Here is an 18,453-nt window from a genome sequence, read left to right as displayed (position 1 = left end):
TTTTCATTGGTGAGTAAATATCTATTGTTGGGTTTATTAAGTAAGAACAGTGGTACTGATACCATCAAATTTACCTTCCAGCTGCTAATAAGTTGAATTCATCTTTCTTCCAGCCAAACTATTTTAAAAAAGCATATGGAGTGTTAAGTGCAGTACAATTAAATGATGTACTTAATATCAACAGGACATGATCCAAATCAGAATGGGTGCAACACTGTGCAGATTGACAAAGGTTCAAAAGAACCATTCCCCTCCCCTTCCCTGCTCTACACTGGCACACAATCAAGTGAAACAGCAAATTATTGGGAGTGATTCAATACCTATACAGGTCTCCCTTGGTGGGGTTTTTTAAGTAGTGCTGACCTGGATAGCCCAGGCTAGCCTGATCTACTCAGATCTCAGAAGCTAAGCAAGGTCGACCCTGGCAAGTTATTTGGATGGGAGACCTCCAAGGAATACCAGGGTTGTGACGTGGAGGCAGGAAATGGCAAACAACTTGTCATGTTCATGTGTAGATGGGACAGGGCAGAAAACCAGGTTCTACTGAAGCTAAGGGAATTCTGGGTAAGATGGAGCTGCTTCCATGGTAGATTTGATCATGTCCCAGAGATTAAACAGGTTAAATATTTTAGAGCTATAAAGAAAAGTTATCAAAGGTATCTTGCTTTTAGAAACTGGGTGGGGCCAGGTGGGACTTTCCCCACAAGGCTTCTAATTGGCCCTTTGAGATCTGAATGCCTTTGCTGATTTTTAAAAATGTTGCTTTGGTAGCAGCTGCCACCACAGCACAAGGATATTCACTGTGTGACTGAAAGTAAGCTGAGGCAGCCATTTCGTGGCTGGCTTTGCCTCCTGTGGCAGCCGTTTTGTGGCTGCGCCCACCATGCAGTGTCAGAATTGGTGCTTGTAAGCTCGGAAAAGGTTAGGGACCCCTGTTGTAAAACATAAACTTAAATTTTAACATTTCTAGCAATGTTAAATTTTAAAATTAAATGCAGTGACGATGCTGTGTGCCTGCTCAAGGAACACTTGTTTGCATTAATTTTTTAACCTAAAGAACACATTTAAGTAAAAATTATCAACAGTTTAAAAACAAGTTATTTTTGAACCTGACTGACGTTTTGTGCCACCTTGTGGCAAGTTTTATTATTATTTACATATTTTAACTAGAACCAAATAGTTTTGTACTTAAGAAAAAAATTAAGGAACAGAGGAGTAAATATCTACAGATGGATTTACCATGAGAAAAGCAACAAAGAATAAAAAAAATGAAGAATGCTAAAAGCTCGTAAATATCAATGTACAATGTTGTGCACAAAGAGATTATCGAGATAATTTTGCTTTGTAGCATTTTTCATGTTAACAAACTTTTGTTTTTCTAGATAGATTTTTCATCTTTCTAAAAGACATAGATGATCTCTGTAGGACGACTTCCTAATGGAGAAATCTTATGTTTTATTTCAGCAAGCATCAAGGATTACACAGTGATGCCTGAATTCATAACAGCAACCCATACGCAAATGGGAGGGGGTGGATTTTTTTTTCAACGACAGTTTACCAAATGTCAACAACCAATGACAGCAATCTTCAGCTCTTATAAATCCATAAGGTAACTGGGGTATATAATAAAAACCTTACTATAATAATGAGCAGTAATCATATAAGTGATGCTTTGCCAGTAACTTATTGCAGTCCATCAATTCATCAATCTCAGCCTCATATATCTGCGCTATAAGAAGCATTAATTTATACGTACAGAATGGATCAGTGGTCCTAATACAAGGCTGCTGTCAACACATCTGCCAGTCACCACAACATCAGCTCCTAGGTCAAGAGCTCTACTGATTGGTCTTGCACTGAAGGAATGAGAATTGCAATTATCAATGTACTGGCTTCACCTCTTCATTCTTTACACAATTTATGGCTATCATAAAGGTAAATTGTATCCAAAGTTTATTTTATCTCCAATTTATCATGAAGATTCAAAATTCAGTCCAGCAGACCCATTGCTGCACGGTGTCCTTCCCACTAAAGAGAGCTTCTGAGAAAACAGAGTGTGCTCTGGGCTTCATTCTGTCAGCTAATTATTGGCAAAGGATTAAATGCAAAGGAGGAGCAGGAGGAGGAGAAAGAATGATGATGAGGATGATGATGATGATGAAGAAGAGTTGGTTTTTATATGCCGACTTTCTCTACCACTTAAGGGAGACTCAAACCAGCTTACAATCGCCTTCCCTTCCCCTCCCCACAACAGACACCCTGTGAGGTAGGTGGGGCTGAGAGAGTGTGACTTGCCCAAGGTTACCCAGCTGGCTTCGTGCATATGGGTGGGAAAGCAAATCCAGTTCACCAGATTAGCCTCTGCCGCTCATGTGGAGGAGTGGGGGAATCAAACCCGGTTCTCCAGCTCAGACGCCACCACTCCAAACCACCCCTCTTAACCACTACACCACGCTGGCTGATGACGAACCAAGCACTTCAGTGTCCAGTTTATATCACAGCCTAGCCATGGCCTCAAGCCATTGTCTCTCAGACTCAATTTTCTGTCTACAAAATTAAAACAATAGCAAATTATATCACAGATGGGCTATGAAAATATTGATTACAAACCCAGTACACTCCAGACAAACAAAGCAATCACTTGAATTCTCAAAATTCTCTAGACTGAAGGTTCAGGATGGCCCTTAAGTCCACTAAACAAATGGTAAACCATAAAATCCTCTTGTTACAAAATCATTTGTAGCGCTTTAATGAAGTATTCTTGCCCATTAGCTATAGGTTCTTGCTGAGTTCACAAAGAAACAACCAGAAGCTCTGACATTTTCTGTCATCCTGCCAACTATGATGCTGGCTACTGACCCTACAAATATTTCTGAGAATTTATCATCACTCTTTTGCACTTTGTCTAGCAGCTACTTGCGTGTCATCAGACAAGCCATCTGTCACGTTAGGAATCCATGCATTAAATTCAGCTACAAAATCATTCTGACTGCTTCAAACTCTAACCTAAGACAGGCCAGTAAATATATACAGTGCCAACTATAAAAAGCACCTTCTCAAACACATCTTTTCCCAAAAATATATATTTTTTAAAACTTACCCCAAATACGCATTCATGCTGTGAATGCTTTCTGGAAATAACCTCCCATTTTCTGCTTCCCGGACAGCTTCTTTTACATTGTTTACCTGTTAAAATATGCCTATGCATTAATTTATTATAAACATATTTACACTACAGTCCTACCTCTAAAGTAAATACAAAATTGTACAAAATGGATTAAAAATTAAATTTACAAACACGAAAGTTTCAGAAAACCATTTAACCAATAAACAATACTTTAAAGCCAGTCATATGTATTCATGTTACCTTTCTGACATGTAAATTATAACGGATCTGCACATTATGCCATTAGTGTCTTTCACCTTGATACTCAAACTGAAAACAAACACAGATTTCAAAGGGACATATTCCAGGTATGCTTAGAGTTACAGCCTTATTCATAATGAAGCAATTCCCTTTGATTTTAATGGCTATAACTAGAATTCACATCATGATGTAATGTCAATAACAGCTTGCATTTATTTAGCATATTTTAAGACCAACTTTCATTCAAAAATACTCATGGCAGCTTACAACTAAGAATATAAAAACCATAATACATTTAAGGTTAATCAACCAGTAATAGCAAACCCAGCGTAAGGCCATTTAAAGCCAAAATAAAATATTCAGGTTTGCTCAAAGGTCTTCCAGAATAAATACATTATCAAAGAACACCCAAAAGCCTGAAATGATGCCAAATACTGCCTGGAGTAAGGAATTCCTCAATCCTGGGTGTTATTATCTGTAAAAATAGTGGTTGCTAGATGTTATAAAAAACTGTAATTGTTGTGGAGTAACATGTGTGTGTGTGTTAAGTGCCGTCAAGTCAAAGTCGACTTATGCCGACCCCTTTTGGGGTTTTCATGGCAGGAGACTAACAGAGGTGGTTTGCCCGTGCCTTCCTCTGCACAACAACCCTGGACTACCTTGGTGGTCTCCAATCCAAATACTAACCAGGCCTGACCCTGCTTAGCTTCTGAGATCTGACCAGATCAGGCTAGCCTGGGCCATCCAGATCAGGGCATGGAGTAACATAGCCACATAAAATTTGCATCAAAACAGTTTTTGGAATGATATTGTTAAGGTGGGCCAGCAGTTAACTGACTACCAGGCCAGACGACCATGTTCACCTTAACAGAGATGGTACAGAAATAACTAGGACAAAAGTGAACCTCTAGTTATCTTCTAACTTTATGGCAGAAGGACAAGAAGCTGGTGTTACCTAAAAGGCTGTTTGTATCAATACAGTAAGAGGCATAAAGTAGTAACCTCTGTTCCTTCTGATTAAAGTAATTTTCTGTTTTCATTTCTGGGTGACCATTTAGCCTAGAAGGGGACATGAAGCCATCCCATCAAGAATCTTTCAATGCAGTCCTAAGTGGAGTGAAACCCTTCTAAGGCTATTAACTCTGAATTGTTTGTTTTGAATTGTTTGTTTACTAGCACTACATTATTCACATAGAGAAATACAATTCTTTTTTGAGTCCAGAGCTCAGCAAATCTCATTGTGAATCAAAATAATTTACAGTGCAATCCTAAACACAATCCTAAACCCATTGACTTTAATAGATTTAGACGTATGTAATTTTTAATTATGTTTAGGATTACACTATTAGCCTTCATCGTCTCCTTTTGTGAACAGGTTCCTCCTGCTCCCTGCTTCCACATTCTTATTAGCTTGCACCAGCAATCAAACCTCAACCAATAGAAGGAGCAGAATATTCATCCATTGCGTTTGCGATGCTCACACAATTTACATAAAGGAAGTACCAAGAATCTCTCCACCGCTTAGGCTTTATGACAAATATGTTTGACTTTCCTACTGTACAAAAATCACAAAAACTCATATGGATTAGCATTTTAAAAACCGCAACAGAATACCTCTCCCATCAAATCATCGCCAGTAACAACTGCAATCTTCATGTCAACATCAGCCTTTTTCGCCACTTGTTGTAGAGCAGCAGCACAGGCAACTGGATTAACTCCACCAGCATTGCTGACAACACGGACACCTGAGCAAGACACAAGGTTCCAAACCATAAATACCGCACACACTGCTAAGACACACCAAAGCAATTTCTTCCTCAAGTCATTTTTGACACACTTGGGTGGCATATGTATGTCTGATTTGACTAAAAATTGCCTTTCGCCACTTGCCTACTTCCCTGCAGTGAAACTGGGTTAGAATTTATTCTTTTTTTCTTTCAGGCTGTTGATGTGTAACAAATGACATGAACTTGTTTAGGTAGGCAAACTAGCACATTCTTGTGAGCTTTTGTGGATTATTTGCTAGATTATTATATTTGTGGATTATCTATTAGAAACCAAGTCCTTTATTAATCTATGTGACTACTACAACTATTTTCTGAGGACCTGCCGCAAGTGCCCCTGCTTTCTGAGATGAGGCGAGTATCAGCATGGGAAAGGGGCTTCTCAATCGTGGCACCAAAACTCTGGAATTTTGTTCCCAGGGAGACTCATCTGTCCCCATCTTCCACCAGTGGGTGACGACTTTTTTGTTTTGTCTGGTATTACCTTAGTGATCCTTCCTTCTTGCCCTATATTTTGCTTTTTAATTAGGAACATTTTGAGTTTTTGCACAAAATATATGAGTTTATCAACATATTTAGAAAATAGATACTAAACCATCAATCTGATGGGTACATAATTTGTTTAATTAACTAGTTAACTTTGTTTTTCCATCCATTCAGTAAAGGTTTCCAATAATGTATCAATCTGCTGCATATATTTCCCACCCGGCAAAGCAGTAAACTTTAACATTAAAGATAACTCCGTAATTTAAAAAAACCCAAAGCTATATATTGGAAAAGTTCTTTGTTTTCAAAATCTAGTGAAGAGAATTTGATCTGCTGTTAACACATTTAGAACCACCAACTGCTATCTCTTATGAACCGTAGGCGCATCATTAAGTAGCAGTGTTTCAGGGCTGAGAGAACCTCAAAGCCTAAACTCTGTCTTAGTTTATCTACTATTATTTCCCAAAGGTTTTTTGTGTGATCACATTTCTACCATACATGTGTAAAGTCCAAGTTCAGAGATTTACAGAACCAACATAAGCGTGTTGAAAATGTAAGTGGTATAAGATACCAGTAGTGTGTCATTTTTACTTCTTCTTTTTTTTGCCATCAAGTCACAGCTGACTTATGGGAGGCCCCTAGGCTTTTCAAGGCAAGAGACCTTCACAGTTGGTTTGACATTGCCTGCCTCCGTGTCACCCCAGTATTCCTTAGAGATCTCCCATCCAAATACTAGCCAGGGTCAGGGTGGAGAGTGTATAACTGGCCCAAGGTCACCCAGCAAGCTTCTATGGCGCGAGTGGGGATTCAAACTAGAAGACATATGGAGAAAGAAGAACCCGTTGAGAGAGCATATTTCTACACTTCTTCCAAAATATGAAAACCAAGGGATTTATTCCACTTTAATTGAAACGGTAGTTGATTAATATCATTAGAGTTAGGTAGTAAGCCATATATCATAGAACAGGATGTTCTTTCTGAGAAATTAACTCCTCAAACTGTGAGTTTCCTTAAGGCTGAACTGCTGTTAATGTTTTAAATCTGCAAACCTGTAATGGCAATTGAACATAGGCTAGTTCAATAGTGCCTTTCAGAAAGATCTGTGTTGCTTATAAACCCCTTCTAACCAAGGTTAATTTCACAGTGACCTGATATATTTTCATAGAAAGTATTCCTAAACCTCATTGGACCATATACATTGTGCAGTTGACCAATTAATCCAGGATATCTTTTTCTCCCGTATATATTCATTTATTATGGTCTGCCATTTCTTTAGACTTTTCTCCAGAATTGTAACAAGTAGGTTGGCTAAAATATAGCTTAATTTAAGTGGAATCATCATCTTGCCTGCATTTATGTGACCCATTACAGATAATTTAAAAGTCTCCCATAAAGTTAGTTTAGTTTTAATGTATGTAATTACTGCATTGAAATTGTTTTTAAAAGGTTTTGATTATGTATGTTTTTAAATGCGTTAGCCACCTTGGTTGCCTTGATGAAGGCAGAAAGCCTTGTAAAATTAATCCATTAATTAATTACATTAAAGACATCTGTGGCCTTTTCAAAGGAGTAGCAGCAGCCAGGAAGCCCTCTATCATGCCCAAACCCAGCTAAGAACCCCCTGCTCCGGCAGCATTTAATACTGAACTGTAATTGTTATTTGCATAGGAATTTGATTGATGTAAGTCTTTGGAAACCATCTTGTGGCTGAACAGCAAACTAAAATATAACAAGTAAAATAAAACTACATGTAGATGAAAAATAACAAAAGTCTAGTATTGTAAGATGTTAAACTAGAAGACAAGATTAATTTTGGTGTCCTAGCCCAATACACACACAATTAAAAAATATTGCAGCAATCTGAAACAGACATGTTTCATCATACCTTTCTTATGAATATCTTTTATATAAGGAGCCATTGCAGTTAATACAAAATCAGGTGTATATCCCAAATCCTGAAATAAATAACAATTAAGTTGCAAACATTTTTATCAGGGTAGGCAAATTGTCGTTTTTTGGTATGGGAGAGCATTAAAAACAATCTATCTAACAATCACTGTGTAAAGTCTAATGACTTTACAGAACAATTCGACAAAAAGTGGGAGTCATTCTATAGTTATATGAAATCTAGTTACGCTAAATAAGTAGACCAGTTTGACAGATTGTTTAACAAACTATAGATTTCACTACGTTATATTTCTCAATGTGTAATAGATAGTCAATTTGAATGATTTCCACATCCTCATATGTACTTTTTTATCTAGATATAATGTTCTATAAATGTTTAACAATTCAAATACGATGAGTTTATTGTTAACGGAAAGTGTTTTTTATACACTATATTGTTTTTTACTAATGTTCTACCCTTCCCCTCATTTTTTCCCTTCTGTATTCCCCTTATCATATAAATAAAAATTAAAGAAAAAAAACAAAAAACAATCAATCTAAGTAATCCAGAACAAAACATTTCAAAAAAAAAAAACATCTTTTCAAATCTACCCTCACAAAGCATAGGCTGGTTAATTATATGTTTCACCCCTTATTATTTTTCTAATTAAACTACTGAAAATCATCTCTCTCTCATAAGCCTCATTTTGCGGCGGGGGGGGGCATTTTGGGTTATAATGGGAGGCAAGCAAGTCATACGCTGCAGGTAGAAATCCTTCTGCCCACGGAAACATTGCGCTGGATCCAGGCCGATGTGTGCATGAGACAGAAACAGACACTATGCTTTTTAGCGCACAATCCATCGGAGGATTAAGTACACATGGGTAAACAGCACACACTACTTTGTGTAGTTGGTAACTACCACAATTCTGTGGTAGATTGTGAGCACAGTGAAAGTTTCAGAAATATAAATGAGACAGATATTTCCGGATGAAAAACATCAGACAAATATTCCAGTTCTCAGATTGCTAGTTATCAGTCCTACTGCTATTACTTTCAGTTATGATCACACACTGCAAGCTCTGTGAAATGGTGAGCACAAGAGACCACATTCTAGTGCATCAGCAAGATAGCAAAGAATTTGGTTTACTTTTAAGCATTCATTAGGACATAATGCTTTCTACTAACCTATTATTTGCTTGCCTTCATCTCTGGCATGATTCAGCTCAGTGACGTATTCCAAAAGTCATAGAACTTTCTACGGCTGGCATTTTCTAACAGAAAGATACAATTAAACCTAACCTTATGGCTAAATGATGCTTCTGGTCAATTAAAATGCCTGAAAATGAGGGCTAAGTCCAATGTAATACCTTTTTTTTCCTATCCCGGTAACACTTTTTCTATGCCAGAAAGATTTGGGAGGAACTCCAGTGGAAGAATACAATGGATCATATTGTATCAGAATCCATACTTGTGATTCTGTCACCACTCAAAAGCCATATAGATTTTCTATCAATAAATATAATGGCAAACCAACTGTTCTCAGTGTGGTTGAATGAAACAAGGCTATATCAAGCCATTCACAGACAAGGGAACTACTCAGGGGGATCACCATGTATGGAGAAAATATGACATAATAAAAAAAACCTTAAAAAACAGGCTGACAAGGACTAACTGTGGTCTCCTAATAACACCTTCCTGGAAGTAAAATCCATTGAATAGAATTGAGTAGAATTTTGAGTAGACCTACTTTGTATGGCAATGTAAATATGATCTACAAGAGATAGAAGGCTGACAGTATCAATTAAAGGGGAGATAAATCACCATGCAGTCCCTGGAAATTTAGACAGTCATAGAAGCTAAACGTTTGAGTAGTAGGGTGGGATTTCAAATTTCCTATTCCCTCCCCCACCATTATTTCTCATACGCCCAAGCCGGTATCTAATAATAATATCCCCCATTGTTATGATAACAAAAACAATCTAGACACCCAGTGACAGGATGAGGACTTTTTCACACTTGCAGAATTCCTAAAAAATAAATTAACCCAAAGGAAGAAAATTTCTATAACTGGCCTGCTGAGTTCTAAATCATCTTTAGCAACACAGACTATTAGGACCATACACAGAAAGGAGGAGAAAGCAGCCAACTCAGTGGGGTTACCCGGCCCGGCAACCAGCAGGCAACCGAGAGGCAATGTGGGGGGCATCAGCCAACAGGGTGATATTACTTCTTGGAAAACCTGGGCGTGATGTCATGCTTCTCTAGACCAGAACTCTATGGGGAAACCCAAAAGTGACATCACTCCTCTCTAGGAATCAGCCAATGACTAGATAGGTGTGATATCCCACCGTCAGCTATTTTTTTTTTATTCTATTTTTTCTTCCCACCCCCCCCCCTCTAAGAAGCTTTGGGAAATTCCAGCTGGGGGCAGGGATTCCTAGTTATGGGATCCCCACAACCCCATGATTCCTCACAGCCCCTCCCACAGCTTGTTCTGCCATTAGTTTATGTTTAGTCCACAGTATAGATTGAAAGATAGGGTCGCCAACCTCCAGGTGGTGGCTGGAGATCTCCTGGGATCACAGCTGATCTCCAGGCAACAGAGATCAGTTCACCTGGAGAAAATGGCTACTTTGGGAGATGGACTCTATGGCACTGAAGTCCCTCCCATCCAAAACCCCGCCCTCCACAGGCTCCACCCCCAAAATCTCCAGGTGTTTCCCAACCCAGAGCTGACATCCCTATTGAAAGGTACTTCAGTCAAAGGGAAACATGATGTATCATTACTTTTAAATAGTCCAATGGGCTCTAATACCTGCATAATGCTATACAGCAAGAATGCACTTTAGATTTAGGTAACTAGAGTTTTCATATAAAGCAAATTCAAACAGTTTTCACTGTTCTGGCATTTTAGAAATTCAAACCAGAAATCAGTCTCCCAAACCTATTCATTTTTCAATAGGTTAGATTCTTATGATCTTTGTTCTGTAGCTGTTGTTAAAAGAACAGAGTAAATTTACTTACTGGAGATTTGGCTTTGGCAGCAGTTAGCAAAGACATTGTAATTTCAGAAAGATAATCAAAAACCAGGAAATCCAGCTTCCCTCCATACAGTAACTGAGGAACTAATGACAGAAAATAATTATCTTTAGCAGGAGAACCTAACCACAATGTAAAAAACATTCAGAAATAATTCAGAAAACAGATGCAACCAAGAGAAAGTAAATGCCAATAAGACCAATAATGCACTGAAACTGGGCCTAGACATGGGCATAATTATGCTTGGATTTAGGAATTAAATTAAAGGAGTGATTATGCAAACAATTAAAAGAAAATGTATACCCAATTACTAAAGCCAAAAGTGGAAAGGTTCAGCCCTGTCTAGACTGACTGGTAAGGCTTGGTCCTTAATTTCAGATTTGTGTACCTGTCTCCTCTGTGGTGAGAGAAATATACTCTAAATATACTCAAAGACACTCTATTATTTCACATGCCAGGCTTGAACTTGCACTGAGAACAGGCTTGGATTCAAACTTACCATCAATATATCTAACTCTTGGAATGGCCAAATATGTAGATACTTATATCCAGAGAGTGAAACCACAAACAGACCTTTCTGAGCCAGCATGGTGTAATGGTTAAGAGCGGTGGTTTGGAGAGGTGGACTCTGATCTGGAGAACCGGGTTTGATTCCCCACTCCTCCACATGAGCGGCGGAGGCTAAAATGGTGAACTGGATTTGTTTCCCCACTTCTACACACGAAGCCAGCTGGATGACCTTGGGCTAGTCACACTCTCTCAGCCTCACCTACCTCACAGGATGTCTGTTGTGGGGAGGGGAAGGGAAGGTGACTGTAAGCTAGTTTGATTCTGCCTTAAGTGGTAGAGAAAGTTGGCATATAAAAACCAACTCTTCTTCTACAGACCTGAAAAAAATGCCCCAGGCTTTCAAATACATCCCCCCCAAAAAATATTTTTTAAATACACTGGGCAGTTAAATCCCCCCTAAATAAGAGAAGTAGCACCTGTAGCTTTAAGAAATGTATGCTCTCAGTGGCTGTTGCTAGGCAACCACAACATTATTGCCAGCCTTCAAACCTTCATTTCTGACAGTAAAAGGCAGAGGGAGAGAGCAAGGCTCCTTTGGCCTTTAAGGAAGAATATCAGTGCCAGGCCTGGCAGCACTCACTAGGTGACTGATAGCACATGATTTGCATGACTTACTCAGGCGGTTGTTTACTACTGCTCAACAGCAGAGTTTCAGCCTAGGATATGGGAGACCCAGGTTCAAATCCCCACACTGTTGTGAAAGTTCACAAAGTGACCTTGTGCCAGTAACATACTGTCAGCCTAATTTACCATACAGGGTTGTTGTGAGGATAAAATGGAGAGGATGAGAGCAGAGAAGAATGATGTAACCTGCTTTGGGTCCCTGTTGCGGAGAAAGGCGGTTATAAGAAAATAAATAATAAATATAGCTGAAGATAGGGGGCAAATAAAAGGTAGAGTGATTGTTGGGGAGATAAGAAAGCAGGGAATTGTGAGAATGTGGGATTGCCAAGAGGACAAAACAGGAAATACTGTGGAAAAGGGGATACATGGGGAAATGTCCGTCCCCCCCAAATCCTTGCGGGTTCTCTGCTGTAACTGGGCCTGGCCCAGCTGCCAGCACTGCACAACTGGGTCATAGTTCTCCTGGGTAAAGGCTGCCAGGGTGAGGGAAGGAGGGAAAGCTGAAGATAGGGAGTAGATAAAGGTAGTTAGTGGGTAGAAAGGACAGAAGGAAGCAGGAAAATGGGAGAGGCTACAAGGGTGAGGAGAAAATGATATGCCCCTGTTTTTTGTCTATACTGTTAAGAAACAATATCTATATCCATTTACATTAGTGTGGTCCAATGGAAACCTCTATGTATCCTGACTCTATATACAAGTAGGTATGAATGAATTTAATGCTGCTCCGCAGAGTGGTAAGCTGCAGTACTGCAGTCAAAGCTCTGCTCATGACCTGAGTTTGATCCCGACGGAAGTCGGTTTCAGGTAGCCGGCTCAAGGTTGACTCAGCCTTCCATCCTTCCAAGGTTGGTAAAATGAGTACCCAGCTTGCTGGGGGGTAAAGTGTAGACTACTGGGAAAGGCAACAGCAAACCACCCCACAACCATTGTCTGCTTAGTAAACATCGTGATGCAACGTCACCCCATGGGTCAGTAATGACCCAGTGTTTGCACAGGGGACTACCTTTTCCCTTTTACTCTTTCCTAAGTAGGCATTCATAGGATTGCAGCTTCATAGTCGATTCTAGTGTATATTCACAGGTGGGGGCCATGAGTTCTCCTGGAATGATCTCTGAACTGAAAAGATCAGTTCCACTGTAGGAACCACACAATCTAGGAGAAACAGAAGTTCTAGAGTGGCTTTAGAGAATGGATGATCTATGGCAGGGATCCTCAGCATGGTGCCCATGAGCACTATGGCAGCAGCTAATACCTTTCCCGGCACCCGCCAAGCGTTTTTAGAAAGTGGGCGGGCCCGGTGGGGCTTCAGGACTTCTGAATGGCTCTGCATATATTTTTTTTAAGTAGTTTTGGCAGCAGCTGCTACTTCAGCACAAGGATCTTCGCCATGTGACTGAAGATAAGGCACAACAGCCATTTTGTAGTTGGCGCCACCTCCTGTGTCAGCCATTTTTTGGCTGTGCCCACCACTCTGTCAGAATTCCAAAGGTGCCAACAGGCTCAAAATAGGTTGGGGATACCTGCTCTATAGTATACCATAGAGATTAGGATAAACTGATGGACAGTCACCTGAAAAGGCAAAGGGTTAGATGCTGGTTGGGGACTGAGAGAGAGATGGGAATACTGTTGGCTGGTGTCCTCCTACGGGTTCTCAGATTGGATTTTTCTCATTAATACATAATAGTCTACAATTAGCAGAATGCATTCATTAAATTAGGGGAAATATTGTGCAAATTACATTAATAGCATATATATATGCTATTAGATGCCTTCAGGTGCAGTCTGATGATCACCCAGAATTACAACTGATCTCTGGACTACAGAGATCAGTTCCCCTGGAGGAAATAGCTGCTTTGGGGGGTAGACTCTATAGCACTATATCTTGCTGAGATCCCTCCCCAGGTTCCACCTCCAAATCTCCAGGAATTTCCTAACCAGGAGTTGGCAACAGTAATTTGGATAATTAATTATCCCAGGGTGCTAACAATTTATGCATCCTGATCCTGTGTTTATTTACTCAGAAGTAAATTCTGTTCAAATTTATCAGATTTATTGCCTTCTACAAATAATAGGATCGTAGCCTTGGTTGAGTCAATCAACATGTACATACATTACATATAATAACTATTTAGGGGGTTGATTACAAAAACTGAGGGGCTTGTTGATAATCAGTGCTGTTTTAAATTTTTGAATCCCTTGTGGCTATGATGTTCTGCAACCTTACTTCAGAGCAAATCCGGCAGGACTCACTTTCTATTAAAACATGCCTAAAACCGGGTTGCATTTGTGCAGGCTTTGAGTGAGTGTAGGGAGTAAATATGAACTTTATGACATTAGCGCCACCTACAGTTTTATTCTCCGGCCAGTTTCCCCGCATTTCTCAAAGAGCTAACTTTTGCTCTCATTATGAAAGCAAAACTCTTCATGGAAGGTTTTGCATTGGATTTGTCACTCTATAGATGCACATTTTCCCCATCTGAATCCTCAAAACTCTGCATGGCGGCTTATTATTGAGTTTTGAGAATATGGATGGGGGGAAAGTGCATCTCAAGAGTGGCAAATCCAAGGCAAAACCTCCCATGAATAAATGGCCACGGTAAGAAGTTCCGTAGGCCCTCCTTTTCGGGTCTGATCACTTCATCCCTGAAAGTGGCAACGTCTTATTTTTGCAGCCTAACCCTATCCGTTGTCGGAAGCACTCAGGTTTCAATAGGTTTTTCCCGTCCAGTGGAGTGCATTGAAAATCCGGAGTACATAAGCAAAACGGGGTGGAGGAATAACTTGGGGGGTGGGCATGATAGCTCTGCACATAGGCCATTTATGCATGGAAGGTTTTGCATTGCATTTGCTCCTCTGTAGATGCACATTTTCCCCATCCAAATTCCCAGAACTCTACACGGGGGTGGGGGGTGGGTGGGGAGGGCTTATTGTTGAGTTTTAAGGCTTGCGGGTGGGCAAAATGTGCAGCTAGAGAGCAGCAGATGCAAGGCGAAACAGGAAGAGGAGAGCCGCTCTCCCTTTCGGTCCCCCGCTGCTGCCGCTGGCTGCGGCTGCTGGCCCGCGCGCGGCGCGCCCCGGGGTACCTGCGGCCGCCGTGTCTCCCCAGAAGCCCGAGGCGCAGCCGACCCGCACGGGAGGGCTGGCCGGAGGGCCGCAGGGCTCGCTGCTCCAGAGGCGAGGAGGGGCCGCGAGGGCTGCCCGCAGCCGCAGCAGCGCGCCGCCATTCATGTTGCCTCCTCGGCCGGGGCGGGCTCCTGCAAGGGAAGTGGCGCCCAGGAGGAGGAGGAGGTCCCGCTAGCGTTTCCTATCGGCCCTTTACGCATTGGGCGGTTTCGCCTCGGATCTGCTGCTCTCTGGATGCACGTTTTGCCCGTCCAAATGCTTACAACCCAACACTACATTCTTACAGCTCAACAATAAGCCCCCCCCCCCCCATGTAGGGTTCTGGGAATTTAGAAGGGGGAATCTAGAGAGCAGCATCTAGAGAGCAGCAAGTCCAAGGCAAAACCTCCCGTGCGTAAATAGCTAACACTCAGCATGGGAAGCTAAGCAGGGTCGGCCCTGGTTAGTATTTGGATGGGAGACCACCAAGGAAGTCCAGGGTTGCTGTGCAGAGGAAGGCACTGGCAAACCACCTCTGTTAGTTTCTTGCCATGAAAACCCCAAAGGGGTTGCCATAAGTTGACTGCGACTTGACTGCACTTTACACACACACAAACAAGCTGTAGCTTAGGGCCCCACTCTCTTGGGGGTAAAATTTTGAGGATTTAAAATTTATTTTTGTATTTTATCAAAGTAATTGTTGAACGGAAATACTATCAAGAAGTATACTAGTAGTGAAATAATTATTAAGATCTAACTGGAAATGGTTTTTTATTCATAACAAACTTAATAATGCAAGCACATTGGCATTTGGCAAAAACAAAAGTTCCTTTAGAAACACAATGTACATCGTGTGTTTTTTTTCCTTTAAAAAATTTCCTTAAGGATGTAAAATTTAAGGATGTAAAATTTAAGGATTTTAAATTTTAAGGATTTTAAATTTAAGGATGTAAAATTTTAAGGATTTAAAATTTAAAGGAAATTTTTTAAAGGAAAAAACAACGATGTACATTGTGTTTCTAAAGGAACTTTTGTTTTTTGCCAAATGCCAATGTGTTTGCATTATTAAGTTTGTTATGAATAAAAAATAATTTCCAGTTAGATCTTAATAATTATTTCACTATTAATATACTTCTTAATGATATTTCAGTTCAACAATTACTTTGATAAAATACATATTTTGTTATGTGCAAATGGCTTTAGATACCTACTAGGTCCACAAATGACCATATAGCATCTATATTCAACACAAAAAACAGCAACAATTTGTTGTTGACAAAGGACAACTGGACATATAAAGGGCCCCGTTACCTTCAATAGCTTAGGGCCTCATCAAACCTAAATCCGGCCCTGGGGCTTATTGTTGAATTTTGAGAATTTGGATGGGGAAAATAGAGAGGAGCAAATCCAGTGATACACTTTCCGTGCATAAATGGCCTATGTGAATGAACCCGTTTGTCGCTAGGGTAGCTGCAAAAGAAGTTGTCGCCTTTTTCTCCCCTTTGGGGGAATCGATGGGTGAAGCGTTTGCGACGCCGCGTTCTGCCAGCAGGAGGGTTCGCCCTTTTTCTGTAAACGGCGCAGCACAGAGTTGCTACCTCTGCAGGTCCGCAGGTGAAAACTTTCCAAACATGGAAAAGCACCGATGGGTAGCTGCTTTTGAATTGGTCTCTATCGTGGAGCTGTTTTGCCCAAAAGATCTCTGTCAAACAAAATAGCAAGCTTGGTCTCCAGATTGGAGAGGGTTAACTTCACGTGTTACATTTCTTGCTGTTAAAAGTGCAGGACCTCTGCCAGGGGGAAAATAATGCTTTTTGAAAGGACAAAAATTCTGCTGAGGAAGTTTGCATATGTTTTATTTCATTTTTAGTTTCAGCATTCAGTATATCTAATTCTGTCATAGCCCTATTTGGGGATACTTAAATTCAGAGACAGATCTTTCTACAAACCAGAGAAAAGCCCCAGGTTTGCAGAAAAATCTGGGAAAAAATACCCACCCAAATGACAGAGGCAGCGTTTGTAGATTTAAGTAAGGGATGCTGTCTCAGATTCAGTGGCCAGTGGTGGGAAATAGGGTTGGGGAGGGGAGGGACTTCAGTGCCATAGAGCCCAATTGCCAAAGCAGCCATTTTCTGTAGGTGAACTGATCTCTTTTGGCTGGAGATCAGTTGTAATAGCAGGAGATCTCCAGCTAGTACCTGGCGGTTGGCAACCCTAGTGGGAAACCACAATAATATTGCCAGCCTTTACGCCTTGGTTTCTATTAGTAGAAGGTAGGGCTTGTTCTAGGAGGGTTTGGCCTTGCAGGCCACCCCTGCCCTGGAGGAAGGGCTTGTCAGGGCCAGGTCTGGTAGCAACCACCAGGTACGGTAACTCACCACCACACAACCTGCATGCCTCACTCAGGTCCAGCAGCACCCACCTGGCAACTCACTATTATTCATAGCAGCTGCTGCACAAAAGTCAGCTTAGTGTAGTGGCAAAAGTATCAGACTATGATCCGGGAGGTTTCAGTCCTCATTCTGCCATGAATTGGTGATCTTGGGCCAGTCGCTCACTTTCAGCGTTACTGGCCTCACAGGGTTGTTGTGAGGAGAAATGGAGCAGATGGGAACAAACTTTGGTCTTCCCACTCCTAGTTTAACATCCTATCAACTACGGAATACGTTTTTATCTGACCCAGAGCAAGATGGGTTCTTTCCACATACCATTTTATTGCCACAACAGTCCTGTTGAATAGGTTAGGCTAAAAGTCCAAAATCACCCAAGAGAGTTTTGGCTTTGGATCACTCTAGTTACAGTAACCACTATACCTCCCTAGGCCATAAGAACATAAGAAAGGCCCTGCTGGATCAGACCAAGTCCCATCAAGTCCAGCAGTCTGTTCACACAGTGGCCAACCAGGTGCCTCTAGGAAGCCACAAACAAGACGAGTGCAGCAGCACCATCCTGCCTGTGCTCCACCGCACCCAAAATAATAGGCATGCTCCTCTGATACTAGAGAGACTAGGTATGCAGCATGACTAGTATCCATTCTAACTGTGTGTGTGTGTGTGTGTAAAGTGCCATCAAGTTGCAGCTGACTTATGGCGACCCCTTTTTGGGGTTTTCATGGCAAGAGACTAACAGAGGTGGTTTGCCAGTGCCTTCCTCTGCACAGCAACCCTGGACTTCCTTGGTGGTCCCCCATCCAAATACTAACCAGAGCTGACCCTGCTTAGCTTCTGAGATCTGACGAGATCAGGCTAGCCTGGGCCATCCAGGTCAGGGCATCCATTCTAACTAACAGCCATGAATACCCCTCTCCTCCATGAATATGTCCACTCCCCTCTCAAAGCCCTCCAAGCTGGCAGCCATCACCACATCCTGGGACAGAATAAGTACTTCCGGGTCTGTTTTATATGCTCCTTTTGTTCCTGGTTACAGTTTTGATTATTTAAATAAATATCATTTAAATATATGGGAGGGGTAGCTGAAAATGGAAAAACATTTCTTGTACAGGATTTTTAATAGCTATGTCGTTTTTGGTATAGTATTGAAACAGAACACATACAGTGAAGGTGAAGGAAGTTTTAGTAGACCTTAGGACCC

The 18,453-nt window shown here is 41.0% G+C and overlaps 1 protein-coding gene across 1 annotated transcript in view; it reads right to left on the bottom strand.

Moving 5' to 3' along the window:
• Nucleotides 1-14,988, bottom strand: part of LOC130482339 (uncharacterized) — a 53,779-nt gene extending 38,791 nt beyond the window's left edge. The window contains exons 1-7 of the mRNA XM_056855051.1: nt 14,844-14,988; nt 10,552-10,652; nt 7,523-7,592; nt 4,982-5,112; nt 3,101-3,186; nt 1,757-1,856; nt 75-118 (exon numbers count right to left, since the gene is read on the bottom strand). Of these exons, the coding sequence (XP_056711029.1) occupies nt 75-118; nt 1,757-1,856; nt 3,101-3,186; nt 4,982-5,112; nt 7,523-7,592; nt 10,552-10,652; nt 14,844-14,988 (677 nt within the window). The remainder of the gene's footprint in view (nt 1-74; nt 119-1,756; nt 1,857-3,100; nt 3,187-4,981; nt 5,113-7,522; nt 7,593-10,551; nt 10,653-14,843) is intronic.
• Nucleotides 14,989-18,453: the final 3,465 nt, after the last annotated feature.

Source organism: Euleptes europaea, chromosome 9 (assembly GCF_029931775.1).
Source record: "Euleptes europaea isolate rEulEur1 chromosome 9, rEulEur1.hap1, whole genome shotgun sequence".
In the NCBI taxonomy this organism is placed as follows: domain Eukaryota; kingdom Metazoa; phylum Chordata; class Lepidosauria; order Squamata; family Sphaerodactylidae; genus Euleptes; species Euleptes europaea.
The sequence above is the reverse complement of the archived record's forward strand: the minus strand, read 5'-3'. Positions and strand labels throughout refer to the sequence as shown.